Consider the following 17,987-nt stretch of genomic DNA (forward strand, 5'->3'; position numbering starts at 1 on the left):
AACTTACACCACCAGAACAAAAATCAGCCTTGAGCTTTGTGAACAGAATACAATGCAACATGAGCACAGTCATTCTAAGAAGCCAAAGCCAATTTACCTTTAATTCAATCTTGCACAAGAACAGAGAGTCATGCAGTGACCTGGAAGGATTTTTGCTTTTAAAATGGAGAAACGCTGCTGCTTGCGATATTCTAGGAATACGCACAATATCGGACCATGATGGTCTGATATTTGAAACTTTGTTTCAAAGTCTGCAGAACTTCTCCGGCATTATCTGACTACAGTATGAAGCGGCAGATTTGACTCTATACCACATCTCAGCATACTCCTCTGAAAGCCATCACCCCCAAATAATCTGTGAAATATTTATGAGTTGGAGACTAAACAGTGCCTCGGGGAGGGAATGGTATAGGAGAAGTGACATAGGGGACTGGAAGACAAGATGAGGGACTAGGAGGCACAGCCTCATTTAGCACAGCAGCTAGGCAAGGGGGGAGGAAGGAAAGCAGCTTATTTTCAGAGCCCCCTCACCTTCTCAAGTTGATAGCAGATCGGAAGTCATGACTCTGGGGAGAAAAATTCTGTATTACCTGCACATGTGTAACACATGCACTGTTGCTCACACAACTGTATATACGGAAAAATACGGAATTTTCAGTGCAGAAAACTGCAACTGGTAAGTCACTTCTAGCTTAGAGCACCCGACAGGGTATGCAGATGAGTGAGTCACAGATCTGAATGGATACCTGCAACTGTATTACATTTAACCCAGAGGACAGACGCTTTGAGAAAGGTCTTTGAGTTTAAACATGTAAGCAGCTCTAGGCAAGGCATGCAAAACCCAACCCGGGGCCCCATCACAGAACAAAAAAGACAACGAAACAGCCGCGAACGAAAGGAAGCACCTCTTCTGCACGGCCAGTCGCCCCTGTCCTGCTGCACACAGTCTGCTGTCACATTCCCTGTCGCTCAAAATCTTCCACTGTTGATGGGAAGCATTTTTGTTGCGGTTACTGTTAATAAGCGTGTTGAAGGCTAATGCAATTCTGTATATTTTATTTCCTTCACACTCCTTACTAGTCTCCAGTGCATAACAAACAGAAGATTAATTTCAATGCCCTCTTCTACTTTCACTTTGAGATACAATTATGATTTGATTATTTCACCTCTTAGCAAGAGAGAAATAAGGAGTCCTCACATTCCTCAGAAATAAGCTCAAGTGCTTGTGTGAAGAAGGTATGTTATCTACCTACTTTTAAACTATGTAAAAGCAGAAATGCATATAAAACTTAGTATTTGATTTGTCAATAGTTTGAACATTTATGCACACTGTTCAACGTTTGGGAATTTCCCACATAACTTTAGTGGGACTTTCTGATGGATTCTTTTCACTTGACAATCATGAAGCAAGAATGGAGGTAGTAAAAAATGAAAACATTCTGTTCTGAAAAAAATGCCCATTTCTCCCTGTTTTCTCCTGTTGGTATGCTTTGATTACATCAAATGAGCGCATGCCTTTGTAAGTGAGGTGGTACTGTATGTAAAGACCTTGGGGTCTTCTCTGCCACTATATTATGAACTGTCTTGTGGAAACAATTTGCAGTGTAGGTTGAGAGTGCCAAATGCACTATAATGAATCCTCGCAGGGATATGGTAAGGGTTTGCAAATGCCCACAACACTCACAAGATTTTCCATCTGCCATTATTTCCCTATTGGATTTATGGCTGACTCCTAGCAGAAAGCAGAACCATTTCAAAATGCATGGAGTACTGCTGAAGTTGGTCTAAAATGAAAAGAAGTCTTTTCCCTTCTTTCCTCCCCCTTTTTTCCCTTAAACTCAATTTTGTGATTCCTCTGGAAACAGTGCCCTCCCTGTCACGCATGCCCAGATCTAGCACTTCTCAAGCAAATCGCTACATATGGTGTTCTCTTCCTTCATCACAAGGTATGAAGAGGAACCACATGCCCAGATAAAATGGAATTGCCACAATAAGAATTATGCAGAAAGCAGACTCCTATCAAGGTGTTTTTTACAGACAAATGAAAAGAGACCCCAACTGTGTTATGAACAATAGAAAAATCTAATTGCATTACACAGTACAAATATTAAGGTAATTTCAAAGTTGGGTCAGAGGGGTCTGATAATGGTCTGTTCCCTAACTGGATGCAGTTAACAAAATCACATATAAGAACTTTTTCAATGTATAAATGCAAAGCCTTTAGTTAATTGAAAAATGTTACAGTGCTCTCTAGTCTTTACAGATACATGGTAATTTCTGAATGAACAGTTCTGCATTCTGCCTATGAAGATTACATAAAATAGAAATGTATGAAATTATTAAAAAAAAATCAAAGGAGGCTTGGGAATAGTAGATAGAATAAGCCAATTTTACATATCCAAGTAGACAGGTGAGCCTCACTGTGACTGACTAAGCCGACACACTACCTATCTATCTCAAGAGCCCAGAGGCCCACATCATAGCAAATGGTCAATCTGTCAAGAATAAAACAATGAACAAACAAAACAGGGTAAAGCAAAGAAACGGACCCGTAGATACTATTAGTAAGTGGAGAGAAGAAAGGGAAATATGGCAGCCAACAAAAAGAGATACAGTTGTAATTTAGATGAAAACCACAAATCAGTCATAGGTCTGTGCACTGGAACAGAAGAAAAAGACAATGAAAAAAAAAAAATCCAAATATGCTGGATTCCAGCCAGTGTTGCCACAACTGTTGCACATGTGCAAGGTGAAAAAGCTCCAGAAAACACGCATCTTTTGTGTTGAAATCTCTCCAAAAGAATGTGATAGCAAGATATGCCTCTGTCTCCATTTTAAGAGATAAAACTGATAAGAGATCAGCAATTCTTAACTTGCTAAGGGTTGGAAAAAGCAAGCAAGTCCTCTGAAGAAGTCATGATCTCCTTCACAAGTTTTCAGGGACTTCTATTGAGGTATAGGGAAATACTGAGTGTTGTGCCTACAGAGCACTGTTCTTACCCATCTTTTTTGCGGTGGGCTTTATCCACTGTTTTTGGGCAAAGAGGGCAGTAACACACCTGTTAAAAGAGAAACCCTCCCCAGTGCTCTGAGATCCGCAGAAAAAGACAACTACAATCAGTTTTATTAGAGGCAGAATGAAACTGGGACTTCTCACTTCAAAAGCCTTTTCCATTTTTTCCTCCAGAAAAAAGTGTATTGTGCTCCTAGCCTCCTTGTGCAGAAGATACTCATTTTCTGGAACAACAAGGCTAGACGAGATAAAGAAACCAGTCTTGCCTTTGGAGAAAGGCACTTGTTTTAAGCTCATCACAAAGGCTGAAGGGTTCAGAAGATTATATATTTTGGAACTGTCCTTCAATTACTTCCTTCCTAAAGAAATTCACAGAATGTCTACAGAAGATTATTTTTTGCTGACATTTTTTTCTTCGTTGTTAAAAGTCTTTTCTTTCTAGATTTCAGTTTTTGTGGTCTTCTTTAGATTCATGATAACGTCACCATAACGATACTAATCTAGCCTACTCTAACTGCCTTTTACCCAGGCTTGCTAATTGCTCAGAATGGAGCCATGTACCTACTCATGTTTCTGAACATTCACCTGCACTGTGGTCTTTGTATGGTGCGGAAATAGAAGATTTCCCTAGCAAAGCTTCTCTTTGGTTGTTTTCAGAATCTTACGTGGTGGTGTTTTTTTCCCCCCTGTATCCATTCTGCTTATTTCCATCAGGACATAGGTTAACCCCCACCGACATCGTGCAATCTCATACATTTAACATTATGCTATCATTAAACAGACATAAGAGACTACTAGCAAGGTTACACGTTGCTCCAGTGCTTTAAGACTCCGCATTCCTGCCTAAAAATGCTTACTGCTTTATTATTTTTGCCTTGTTTGTAAACCCTGTATTTATTATCTTCGCCCACCTACAATTGTCTCTTTCTTCTTTTCATCCTCTAAATAGGTATCACTTGTTTACAACTTATGTAACAGCATTCCTAAAATCAGTTTTAATCATCATACAATCATTCTTTCAACATATTGTATATTATGATGAGCTCCCTGCCAGAGGTACAGAATCCTGTATTTATAAATAAGTTAACCAATTTCTATGAATAAGTTTTAATAGAGGTCTCACCTCTGCCAGTTTTACATAACATAATTTGTTGATTATTACTTTTGAAGTACTATCAGGTGAAAAGCTTAAACTTTTGCCTGTGTTGGTTGGCACTGATAGGAAGCGATGTGCACTCTGCACTGCCTCTGCACCACAACCTCCTCTGAAGAACCTCTTGCCTTGATGTGAGACCCTACAAACATCAGCTGCGTATGAACTATGGAGGAAAGAGGTCGAGTAACCAGTGCATAACACAAGTTAAAGCAAAAAAAAACCCAACCCCATAAACCAGAAAGACTTCCATGCAGTTCTTAATAGAAAATGAAACTGGGGGAAAACTAGTGACTACATTTGATCTCTTTCTTTTTTTAAAATAATAATAACAATACTGATGTAATGAACCATAGTTTACTGTGATTATTTCGTATCAGGGCTTGCCAGTTCTGTAGAATGTAGCAAAATGTTTGTTCACTGGCATCTGTCTCTTTAGAGAAAGGCTTTTCAAAGCAGACACCAGTATGTTCATGGAGAAAATCTCATATATGGCAAACTTGCTGAAAAAAAAGTTTCTAAGACCCTGACAATGTAAGGTAATAGGCCAACCAACTCAATGCAGATAAAACTAATTCTGGATAAAGCAGCTCCTTCACCAGCAGAGCTTACTTCTACATTCCCTAAACAGAATAAACCCTAGTGGCAACAGTGCTCTTTAACACTCTACTGCTCTTTAACAAGCTATTTTTTAATAATTGCTATAGTAGTGTTGGCAACTACAGGTCTGACACAGTTGTGCTAGTAAGTAAGAGGAGGCCAAGAAATTACACCCATGCTGATCATTAAACTTCTTCACAATGTGGTTGGAAAGAAACTCAATAAACAATAATTATGCAATATCTGTACCATTGGACTTTCAGGATGCTAATGTCCAGAATGCAGATCTTCCCAAACCCAAACACATTCTTCTAAACCAGAAGAAAGGTACGGAAGCCTTCTCTTACAGAGACAAAAAATGGCACGGAGGCAAGAAATGCATCAGCAGGCTTCGGTCAGAAAAATGTACTTAAATGTTATTTGGATATTCAGCCCAATTCCTTTGCTGCGACAAAGTATCTGAAAAACAAAAATACACCCCCAGCACCCCCCCCCAATGTTCATTAAAGGAAACTAAAGCTGAAAACTATTCTCAGAAAACCCATACAACTGATTTCAAGATTCACCTTTTCCTGCATTAGCAGTTAAGTATAATTGGTTAAGATCATCTTTCTTTTTTGATTACAAACAGAGGAATTATCAGGGGAGTAGTAAAATGAGGAAAAATCTAATTTTGAACCAATTCTAGAACAAATGGACTTTCACAAATTTTATTCTGGAAGAGAATTATTTGGTGTGTCCACTAAACAGGAACTCTACTGATACATTTTATACATATTTGCTTTTCCACTGCTTAATTTAGGCTCAAATTAAACTTTGTGTAAAAACCCACCGTTATAACAAACATTTCTAATTAAATCAGAAAGAATACTTTTACAATAGACACAACTGAAACAGTTTCTCTAAAGCCAAATAAACTTTAAAAAAATCTGGCAGCATCATTGTTGTCTTGTATTAAAATGAACAAAATTAGCCTTAACTTAATTACGAGAAGTAAAGAGACACCCTTAAACTGCTTAGTCTCCCAGTCTGACTTACCTAAATTGGGATTACAACCAAACTGACAAATACCATGACTCTATTTTGGTTTAGTCTGAGGTGTAAAATTTCTTTTTCAAGCACAGAGGCTTAGCCTTCACATTTTTCTAACACAGTATAAACCCTATTTTATTTTCTTATTTCTTAATGTCTACATTCCACCATCTTTCTTATTTCAAATCTGCTGGTGCAGCATTAATTTAGAAAAACACCGCCACCCAAACCCTGGCTTCTTGTAGATCCTAACATAAACAAGGCTGTGTACATGTATTAGTGCAGAGGAGCCCATGTATGCAGTCTGGCCAGGGAGTAGTTCCTTAAGGAAGAAATGCAACTCCTGGCCTTTCATTATCCTGTAGTGTGAAAGTGTCTACTTGAAAAAAGAAAAACTGACCATCTCTAAGCGAAAAAATGCATGTGGCATTTAAGGAAAGTCGAACCCCAAGAGTAAATAATTTGACAGCATCCCATATAACCTGCCACTAAATTTTCAGTGCTCTTATTTCTTTTTAAGCATCCAACTTACAGTTATTATAGTTATTGTACAGTTGTATTATATTAAATTTATTATGTAAACAAGTGTTACACAGTACATTAGGTGTAAGGCAACAGAATATGGAAAACACTTTTCTCTAGAGCACAGTAAAAAAAAAAAAAACCACAGGAAAAATTTAAAATACATTTGTGTTACATAACGATAAGCTTATTAATAGGCTAACGTATTCTTTAACCAACTAATCTCTTCCACCGAGAACATGCACACACTTGACAATGAATTGTAAATGAACAGACTGAATTAAATTCTCTTATCAATCGACGTAAGCTGGAGAAGTGGAGCAAATATAAGTGACTCTTAAACGTTCCCTGCAATATAATGAAGCGGCCTTTGGTCATAGTTTACTCTTTCTCCCACGCACACACTGGAAGAGTCCTAAACCAAGAACAGCATATAAATAACACCAGAACTGACAGAATGACCTCCAACTTCCTTCTGAAATCTACTCATAAATCCTGCAGGCAGATTCTAGATAACCAACATCTGCAGTTTTATTTCATTTGAAGACGTTTTGAGAAGCTGACGCTAAGCAATGATTCACAACCAGGACTTCTGGAGTTAAGCTGTATCAGCACAATTACTGTAAGTGATGCTTAGTTTTACTCTTTCTTTGACTTGATAGTAGGGAATACACAGGTTTTAAGGTTCTATTTATTGGCAGCTATCTGTAACTCCAGACAGACATCAACTTTCAAGGCAACTTTCGAAGTTTGCTTATTAACTTTGTTATTTTCCATTCATATATTTTAAAAAAGATCTCATACTATCTGTAATACACAAAATTAAAACAAACTGTCCCTCAAAGAAGTCCAGTCCTAGAGAGGAGCCTTCCATTCCCCCTGCTCAAGATCCCAGATTCTGGCCATTTTCACCAGTCACACTGGCCCCCTGTGCCGGTTCACTGACTCAGCCCTGTACCAGTACCTATTCACTTGTCCTCACCGCTGTGATGTAAACACAGCCTTTCCTCTTTACTATTAAACGCAACAGAATGCTCACTCTTTGTTTTGAAGGATATTAATGTTTTAAGAGCATATATACTGAGGGTGATGCCGAGTGTCTTGATTCTTTAGGAGGCTTTTGCTCAGGCTCTAAAAGTGCTTGAAGTGCGTATTACAAATACAATTTGCAAAAGCCTCTGAAAGTCTGCAGTTTACCTCTGCAGAAGGGATACAGAAAAAAATATCTCCAAATTAAATATAGGCTACTAACACAGAAAACTAAATGCAGACAAGCTCAGCTGTCAGACCTATTTGCAATCCCCTAATTCGCTTAATGGATCGTATTTCCAAATGGGGCTGAGTTGCCGTGTTACACTAGCATGTCCTGCACCTACTATTACACCGTGCGTGCAAATGGTCAGGAAAAAACTTAAGAAAACCATTCCCCAGGCACTCAGGAAAAACTGAAAAATATTCTTGACTAGGGAGGAAAGAACTCTTTCCTCAACAGAATAAAGTCAGCATTGCTATATTTTTCAAAGGAAACTAGAAATGTTTAATAAAATGTCTTAAACAGAGTCAAGTGTACTTTCATGCCTTTGTCATAACTTTGCTTGGTCTTCAGACTTCGCTTGATCTTTAGACTTTATTACTACCTTAAATTGAGGTTTATTTTATGTTTTTCTGCCTTACATTTTCAACCTTTTTGCTTGTTCTAAAACCGCAGAAAACAGACGGTCATGCACACAGAAGTGTGTGGGAAAATGTATGGTTTAATTTTGTGTCTGAGCAGCCCATCCAGGGCTGCTTACACGCTTCTCCAATAGTAACTAGTTAATAGGAAAAAATACTTGTCATACTAAGTTTTAAAAGACAGAGAGTGTGCTGTGTTTATAAACTGTTTTCTCTCATTTTTTAATTGAGAAAAATTATTGTCTTAGAATCATAGACTCATAGAATCATGGAATTGTTTAGGTTGGAAAAGACCTTTGAGATCATCCAGTCCAACCATTAACCTAACATTACCAACTCCACCACTAAACCAATTAAGCATAGAGTAATAATTAATTTCATGTTTCCTGGCTTGGTGGCTGGATTATTTTTTAATGAAAGCAAAAACTAGGAATCACTAAGGTTGGAAAGGAGCTCTAAGATCATCAGTCCAACCATCAACCCAACACCACCATGCCCACTAAACCACGTCCCAAAGCGCCACATCTACCTGTTTTTTGAACACTTCACCACCTCTCTGGGCAGCCTGTTCCAATGCTTGACTACTCTTTCCGTGAAGAAATTTTTCCTAATATCCAATCTAAACCTCCCCTGATGCAGCTTGAGCCCATTTCCTCTCGTCCTGTCGCTAACTATGTGGGAGAAGAGACCAACACCCAGCTAGCTACAACCTCCTTTCAGGTAGTTGTAGAGAGCGATAAGGTCTCCTCTCAGCTTCCTCTTCTCCAGACTAAACAACCCCAGTTCCTTCAGCTGCTCGTTGCCTTCACCAGCTTCGTTGCCCTTCTCTGGACACGCTCCAGCACCTCAATGTCTTTCTTGTAGCGAGGGGCCCAAAACTGGATGCAGTATTCCAGGTGCGGCCTCACCAGCGCCGAGTACAGGGGGACAATCACCTCCCTGCTCCTGCTGGCCACAGCATTCCTGATACAAGCCAGGATGCTGTTGGCCTTCTTGGCCACCTGGGCACACTGCTGGTCATGTTCAGCCGGCTGTTAACCAGCACCCCCAGGTCCTTTTCTGCTGGGCAGCTGTCCAGCCACAAAAAAATTAAAAGCCCCAGGCACGATGATGTCCCCCGTGACACCAAGCGTGCAACCCCCCGCTGCCGTTGACGCTGCTGTCAACGTCTTCTCTAGGTATGGAAAGCATTTGCAAACTGAAGTGGCTAAAACAGGCGGGTACATGCCCATATGCCATACTGGCTATTTGTGAATGGTATTTTCATACTGCTACTTCCTCCAAACTGAAAATACAAAGGCATTTTGGGTGTTTCTACAGATGCTGCTTCTTCCATATTTTTGTATTTCTAACTAGTACTATAACATCATGGCCACATTTTCATTACCAAAAGTAAGACAGAATTGGTTAAGTCTAATGATTTCTTTCATAAGTGAGGGCAAAAGGGGAACAACAACAAAAAAATCACAGCAACAGATGAAAAGGTAATTTCAGAGAATTCCCAGTGTGTATTTTAAGAAACCACAATTCTGCCTCTCAAGACTGTGGTCTACTAGTTAGTAAACAGTGAAGAATTTAAGCATTACACACTGGAGAATGACTTTTGTCCTATCTGGCAACCACCTCTGTTTAGAAGACTCATCAGTAAGGCTAAAGTAATTACTCTATAATTATAACCCCTCTCTTTTTTCTATCATTAAATAACAAATTACTGGTTCGTTAAGGTTTATAGTTTAAATCAGGTAAGTGGAGAAAACCTGTTCACGAATTAACCAAAGAAAATTTGCTTCTAACTTATGTAATGAATTTTTAAGGTTTGAAAGTGATACTGCATAAGAGATCTTAAAAAGAAAAATGAAGACACTTCATCATCACAGTGAGTTGTTTATATATAAGCCAGAACAGAATTGTAGATGGAAGAAAATCGTATTATTACAGTTTTCCCATATCACCATAAAAAATTCAGTTACATGAGGAATGAAACATTTATAATTAATACTTTCCCTCATTTTTCTAGGTAAAAAGTATTTGTCCTATAACAAGCAGCTACCGAGTTTAAAAAGAATCACTGCTTTTAAAAATAATATCCTCTAGCTTATAATCAGTATGTTCACCTTAATTTATCATACATGCATCCACATTTACTTCACCGTCCATTATGATGAAAGAAATTTTATTAAAGACAAAAAGCAAAGATGGAAGGAGGTTCTGAGTTGTTTCACACCTTCTGGCTCTAGTCTGCCAATAAAAAGCATGTTTCAAATATGAATCTGAAGCCACAGTCATACTACGTTACATTTGAAAATAAATGTTACCGCCATCTGTAAAGGACTTCAAAAACGTTTAGACCATGAGTCTTTGATCATTATGCAAGACAAGTTCTCTCCTCCTCCCTACTCCTTGAGCTACTCCTTCCCACTCTCCCTCTGCTCCCTTCCTTTCCACAACAAAAACATGATTTCAGCAGCTGTATTTCATGGGCCTGCTTCCCTTTCAGTGAACCACCTTACTTTCTCAGGCATGCACAAAGAAACATCGAGATGTCTTCAAAGTACGCAGCCAACAGAGAAAGCACAAACAGGACTTTGCAAACCCAAGGCTGGACATGTCATGCTCCAGGACGGACATCTGCAAAAAGCCACTTGATTGTCGGCCTTCTTCACACTTGACTGTCTTCCCTCTCTGCTTCTGTTTCCTCCACACAGGCATAATGGTCCTAACGAGGGCCAAGTCTGGCACTGGGATGCTTAGCACGCAAGCTGCGTGTTTCAGAGCAACAGGACATCAAAATCTTTCAAACCCCAGAGATGGTGGTGTGTCATACACTGTAGTGCTCCCAGGCGGTTTGAAAAAGCCAGCAGATTTAAAGGAAGTAATTTTGGCTTTTGTCTCAAATGATGTCAGAACACACAGATACCACACTGCTCCTCCAGGGACAAAATGAAAGACTTACAGTTCTTTACCATTTTTTCCCTAAGTGGTGCAGATACTCTGATTATCGATCTTTGTTATTTGTCAGTTTAAATATAGACTGCTGGATTAACGATTTCAGAGAAAGTACGACTGCATAAACTAGAAAACAGTCTCTTATTTAACAATAACTGTGTTTATATTTCTGTTGCAATTCTGTCACGCTATACGTAAGCACACCAGGTCAGATTCTTTTGGCCTTTTGTTGGTCATCTTCCTGGAGAACATAAATGATGAAGAAACTGTTCTCAGTTCCTTCAGCAATAGAGATCGGGGGTGCTGTGGGGCTCCTGCCATCCAACCTTGGAAGGTATCTATTTTTCAGGTGACCTTTACTACCTGAATTACTCCTACACAGCAGTTACTATGAAGAAACCTGGGACAGGGCTGAGAGTGTACAAATCCAACTGAAAGCACCAATTCCACGTACCTCCTTTGACAAAGGCACGATATGGCATATATAAAAAATGTTTGATGGGCTGCAACAGTCAGTCACTCATTGATACAGCCAATTATCAGTGACAGTTTGATGCAAAATATTAAGTGGTTTGTAGAATTTTTCAGCAAAACTTCAACTCAGATCTCAAGGGTGCCCAAGAGATTATTATTCTTCATGTTCCAGTGTTCTTAAATTAGACCGAGCTGAAGAGTGTATGCCGATGGAGAGCCCATGAACAAGTACACAAAGCAGGGCATAATCCCCAGATTTAATCCTATATATGGTGGAAATTGTAAAACACACAAAAATGCTGAAATGATAGAAAGCACCTCCTTCCCACTCTCTAATGATAAGGAGGAGACAAAAAAAGCAATTCTGCTATTCTGCTTCCAAAGCTGGGAAAGCTGAAGCCTCATACATTGTCAGAATAAAAAACCTGCTTGATACCGTCGAGACACCAGGAGTTATTACTGTATATGGCACTTTCAAAGGAGACAGAATTAGGAATGAATAAAGACCTTGGCATTGAAAAGGTTAACACGGAGAACAACTGGCACTGCTGCAGGTGGCTTAGGTTCACTGAGGACTGGTGTTGGGAGGGCACCGCAGGAAGGACTTAGCTGCCACTGCGTCAATGCAGCCTGTGTGTGACCTGCCTCTGTGAGAGCTTTAGCAGAATCCAATTTGGAGTATGACACATCCAATCTTCTAGGAAAATCCCTAGAAGAAGCAGTATTAAGTAACAAATCATGAAGCCAAACTAAGTGAAAGTATACGAATTGCACTAATGCTCATATTTATTTACAGTCATGTGTGTAGCCTGTGTACATACCAACATACTGGATTGAAGTGCCACACTAGACAAAAGCAGCAGATAATGCCAAGGTAGGTTTCTGACCTCAGACTGTAAAAGAGAACTTAGGGATGACTATGTCCATGCTAGTGACTGAACCTAATCTCTAGGAGAGCACAAGGTAAGTCAGAAATATGCTTGGTTTCAAGAAGGGCTGCTGTTGAGAAAAAAAATTATCCATTTTCTCATATCAGGAGTTGAATCTGTGGACAACACCACAAAGAACTTTTTTTTTAATTACTCCACCTAATACCAGGACAGATGCCTCAGAATTTGGCTGACACCCTTCTCCAAGACAGAATAACTGCAAGGAAAAAGAACTCGAGGTGTGTCTTTTCCATTTATATTAGCTTAAACATAAAATCAATTTTCTTTGGCCATTGTGTTTGCTTTCCTGAGAACTTGCATAATCAAGTTTTATTAGCCCAAATGTTTGCCTAGAGACCAATTTAGGCCTTCACACATAAGTATATCAGAAGTGGCATATTTTATCAGGGAAAGAAGATTGATAGACAAACTGGGATAAACTACTGGCTGAAGGCAGCGTTCCCTTAAACTCTTGGGTTACTTCCTACAGCGAGGAACTCAGTAAGCCGAAGTACAACCTTCCAGCTAGGGCCACCCATGCATGCACACACTGTTCTTTCGTGTGAAAGCAATGGGACAAAATCAAACTCTGGAACCTTCCAATAAACCTGAAAGTAGTCGGGTTTTTTTTCTAACAACGATGCCTTGAGCAAACTGTGTGTGACCTAAAAAGATAATTCGATATTCTGGTTCTGTCTTTTTTCTCCCCTTTCAAAAGTGCCTAGTTCTGCTTGCCTACTCTTCTGCTCTAAAACTACCACCTCTTCACTGACAGTGTCTAAGCACTGTAAGTATCCCCTATCAACTAATTTTACCCAGTCAACTGAATAACTGACATGTGACTAATCAAAACTAACATAACTCAACTCTTACTTTATCAAAACAATGGACGGACATCACCAGACTGGGGGTACCTGATATCCCCCATGACAACTGATGTTCTGCAAGTTCTTCAACTTCACCGCTGTCTGTGGGCACACGTGTTAGATCTCTAAGCAAAAAGTAACTTCAGTAGCTTTTCTGGGATTGCTAGAGCATCCACCAATTAGCACATGGTATGGTTTGCAGTGAAGAAAGGGAGCTCATAATACAGAAACGATTTCACCAACATTAGGGTGAAGTCAACCCACTTACATATGCAACACCAAACAGGTGGTTACAACCTGTAACTCTACCTTGTGGTATGCTATTAGTTAAAAGGAAATTTTATACCTCTTCATTGCCAAATAAATTCATTTACTTAAATGTATGAAGTTTATAAAGATGCATAATCAACTTATCAAGTCTTTTTCTGGGTCTTTTTTTAAATGAAGGCCATCATACCTGGACCTTTATTTGTTTTGATCTGTTCTACATTCACAGAAGTTTGCTCTGCGGTTCCCTTCCATGGACACAATAAAATATGGGCATTCAATAACTAATATGAAGAAACTGAAATATTAAAAAATTGATTGCATTCATCTTATAGGTAACTGTTTAGCTTTCAGAAAACTGTCCCAGAATTACGTGAAATTTTTAATGAATGTATTTTGGTTTATTATTTATATACTAGGCAGTTCAATGACAAGACAGCACTAATCCACAATCTGAAAGTCCCTTATAGACCTAGAATTTGCTGAATATAAAGTATGTGAATATGGACATAATCACAGTAGTTCAAAATAAGTTAAAGTTAACCAAAGTAAGGTGTAAGTTTTATCATCATAAACAAAAACAACCTGCTGAAATCTAGATAAGTCAAATGGGGACACAACTACATCCAATTGACTTTTCAAATTAAATATAATTTTTTTGAAATTAAACTTGAAATTTAACTAGAAAGAAATATTAAATCAGAAAACAAGGAAAATAATAACCTGCCAGTTTTAGGATATTAATGTCAAAGAAATATATGAAGGACATTAAGGAAAAAATATGGTTGATGGCCATGCAATACTTCTCCCTCCAACAGTTACATAAATAACTTTGTAGTTAGTGATAAAGAACAATTCAGAACTTTGCTTATGATACATTTACCACTGTCAGACCACAAGGTCTGACTGCCAGCTTGGCCACAGATTCATATTTGTTACAAATATCACATGATGTAGCAACATGACACTTAGAAGAAGTGCGGATATAATGTAAGAATATTAAAATGGTCTGACAGGCAGGCTCTCATCCTCGTTTCTATGAAGGAACAGTACCCTGGTAATTTAAAAGGGCATTAAAGATCAAGGAAAAGCAACTTTCAGGCCTGATGTAAATAAAACATTTGCCTTTGTGTCTTTCTACTACCTCTGTTTCCAGAAAAATATTTTTCCCACAGTAATAAAGAAAATTAGGTTAAGTTTTAAAAATACAGAAGCTCTGTACTGTAGCCAAATTAAACTATTCCAAAATACACTGTATTTGTAACTCAACAGTCAGGAAGTTGGGATGCTGACTTGATAATTTGCTAATAATGCTTTTCAGTATTTTAAGTCAGCCACCCAACTTGTAATCCAATGACATTTTTAACACATGTTGGGATTTTTTTTGGTTTTGCTTTGCTTTTTTTTTAAGCAGAGAAATTAGTGGTGACCTACTGATACTGTTCTTCCTTCACTAGCAAGGAAAAGATTAAGATTTAGCTGATGGCGTGGGATACTTTCTCCCAAGCCAGCGTAATGAAAACACTTCAGATGTTTCAAAATCCCACAGTAAGCATGTGTATCAGCATTATACTTCTTCCCTTTTTTCCTTTACCAGTTAAAAATGGCCATGGACAGGTCCTGAGAGAAATGCCATCCGTTCCTGCTGAGCCAGAAAGACAGCACCCTCACCGTTAGTATTTTCTAAGTGCACATAAGAAAATGTATGCGCGTATTAGAATCGTTTTCCTAACCTAGTCTCACATGCTCTGTCAGGTACAAGGCAGACATGACCCCACCACTCTTGAATAAAGTCCATCCAATGCTAGCACAGAAACGTTCTTCTGGGTAAAGCAACTACTGTTGTTGTGCAATATATAAATACACGCGTGCAGCAAAGACAAGCAACTTTTAAATCTCCTTTTCATTGACTGTATTGGTACCATTTTAATTGCCAAGGAATGATGGGGGGGGCAGATAAAAGTTGGGTGTATTTTCAGTATCTTCTTTCTGTTAAGATTACACTTCACCATTTTAAATCATCAATACCTGTGAGAAAAAGGCTGTTTGATCAGACCAATAACATGGGTATTCCCGAGTTTCAAGTCTCTGCTCTAAGACTGAAGGCTTGTAAATGTGGACAAGTCACTTAGCTGTTACATTTTCGGGTAGATCATGAAATGGAAAGCATAGACACACTCTTTCATTAAGTATCTTGAAGGTGAAGAATTATGCAAGCATTATATTTATTACTATAATAAATAACCTCAGAATAAAGAAAAAGCAAGCCAGTTAGAAGATATGGAGGGAAGATACATAGAAAAAAACCCAATAATCTTCCTTTAAGCTTTTAGGAAAAAAGGTAGTAGGATTTAGTTTTATGTTTCAGGACAGTGGACTTCATTCTAGATCCATTCTTTTTGCCATCTGTGTTTTGGTTTTGGGCATAACACGAGACTTAACATTCTTCTCCTTGTCAAAGCCTGTAGATAGGCATAATTTTTTTTAAGGGAAAGCGCAGTACCATTAATACTGTAATTCAGTGTCTTCCTTTTTTGCTTGATCCTTTCAGCACTATTTTCCAAAGCAGGAGTGGGAGACACATCAACCTTTACTGATCAGTAAAGTAAGTTTCACATTAATATATTTTAAATACATGTCATTATTCTATTTTCTTGGTCTGATGTCTTATTTGAGTGTATTAATAGATACCGTAAACAGTCAGTCTGGACTTTTCAGGAAGCATAGCTCAGATCTGTACCATGGTGGTGGCAGTGAGTGAGGGCAGAGGGGAAACCCACTGATCACAGTTTAAGACAACCTTCTATTTTTGATTTTGTGTACAACCACTGCTTTCATTTCTAGCCACTCTGGACTGTGAACAAATGCCCAAGTTTTGGTAAATACAGTCCACTGAAGTCAAATGAGATCCTTCCTACACATATGTAATTTTCCCTCGCTTCCATGTGCCGATGAATCATTACTGGATCCTTCTCTTTCCCAAAAATAGTCTGGAAACAGGGAAAAGAAACTATAACCTGCAGCACTGGAATTCCCCATTGTGGCACAAGCGTGACAAGTCATTTAGCGACACGGCCCGTTTCCTTTGCTTCTCGGCACTGAGAGCAGAGAGGACAGAAAAACAAAACACTGCACGCTACAACAGACTTGTGGCATTGCTGCCAACCATACTGCCAATTAGACAAATCATAACACACTGGAGTGTGTTCTCTGAAAACCCTAAATCACATAGCAACTGTACTAGTACACATTTTTGCAATAGCAGTTCACATGAAATTTGTATTTTTGGTCAAAGTCTAATTCAGAGCTGGATGATTACCAAGGACAGCTGAGTTTTGTAGCCCTGGCATGTTAATGTACTATTTCCTGATTAATCTATTTTCATCAATGTGCTCTGCATTTATGATTTGCACCTTCACAATCTACTACGCATCTCTTCTCAGAACATTTCCAATCAGATGAACCCGTTTAAGGATTATGACTGTGGTAGGCACACACATACTGCTTCACTTTATGTATATGAAGGAGAGAATACCAAATGTACTACTATCTTTAATTCAAGACTGCTTATCATTCCCCCCCCCCCCCCCCCCCCCCCAATATAGTAGTAATGCAGGTATGCAGCCGGTTAGGTAAAAATCTCAGAGGCCTTAATGAAATGTGAAAACACAGAGCAATTTCAGCTCTGTCTGCATCTCAGAATTTAAAATAAAGCATTTTCCTTAGACTGGCTCTACATTTTTAAAACTTAATAGTTTCAATTGAAATTATTTTATGCAAATGTATTTCAAATAGAATAAAGATACTTAAAATTATTTAATTTGATCTTTTTTCATATTAAACTTTATTAGCTGTTAAATATTTAGTTGTATAGTAATGGCAAACTGTGATAAAACCACCAATTACTTTTGCTATACATGCTTGGCCTATACAGAGAATTAAAATGTTAACCGCTGCATTGCAAAACTCCCAGATCTTGCTAATAAAAATGTATGTTCTGACTTGCTGTAAGTGATTACATTCTTGGCTATTAATTCCATAAAAAGAAATACTTACTACTGTGCACAGTCAATCAGTTGATATTCGTTCGACCTCTCAAAGCATGCCTTTACGCCTTCATCATCCCAGAGCTTTTTTGCATGTTCAAAGAATTCCTGAAAATTGGAAATACAACAAATAAGAGAACATTTTTCAATCTTTTCAATCCCCAATCTTTATGTGTTGCTCCCTCCCTCCAACCTTCATGCTCTATACTTTTGCAGAATGATAGATTACACCTTTAAAGAAGAAAAGCAAAAAACATTAGCAAAACTGCAGTAAAACATACTGAACATATGGCTGCTGACAGTTTCCAGTACATGATATGTAATGAAGACTGTCTTCAAAATTCATCCCAGTCCATATATAAAATTCACTGTAAGTACGAATGTTACTTAGAAGCACGCAAACTTAATTTTTAACTGAATTTATGCTTCTGTCATGGAAAAGGCATAAAAGTGATGCAAAAAGCT

At 38.4% G+C, this 17,987-nt stretch overlaps 1 protein-coding gene across 3 annotated transcripts in view; it reads right to left on the reverse strand.

Moving 5' to 3' along the window:
* GNAL (G protein subunit alpha L) overlaps window positions 1-17,987 on the reverse strand; it is a 202,704-nt gene that overhangs the window by 44,601 nt on the left and 140,116 nt on the right. For all 3 annotated transcript variants that reach the window (XM_075728270.1, XM_075728272.1, XM_075728271.1), the window contains exon 5: window positions 17,533-17,630. In XM_075728270.1, coding sequence (XP_075584385.1) covers window positions 17,533-17,630 — 98 coding nt within the window. The remainder of the gene's footprint in view (window positions 1-17,532; window positions 17,631-17,987) is intronic.

The sequence above is a fragment of the Pelecanus crispus genome, chromosome 2 (genome assembly GCF_030463565.1).
Source record: "Pelecanus crispus isolate bPelCri1 chromosome 2, bPelCri1.pri, whole genome shotgun sequence".
In the NCBI taxonomy this organism is placed as follows: Eukaryota; Metazoa; Chordata; class Aves; order Pelecaniformes; family Pelecanidae; genus Pelecanus; species Pelecanus crispus.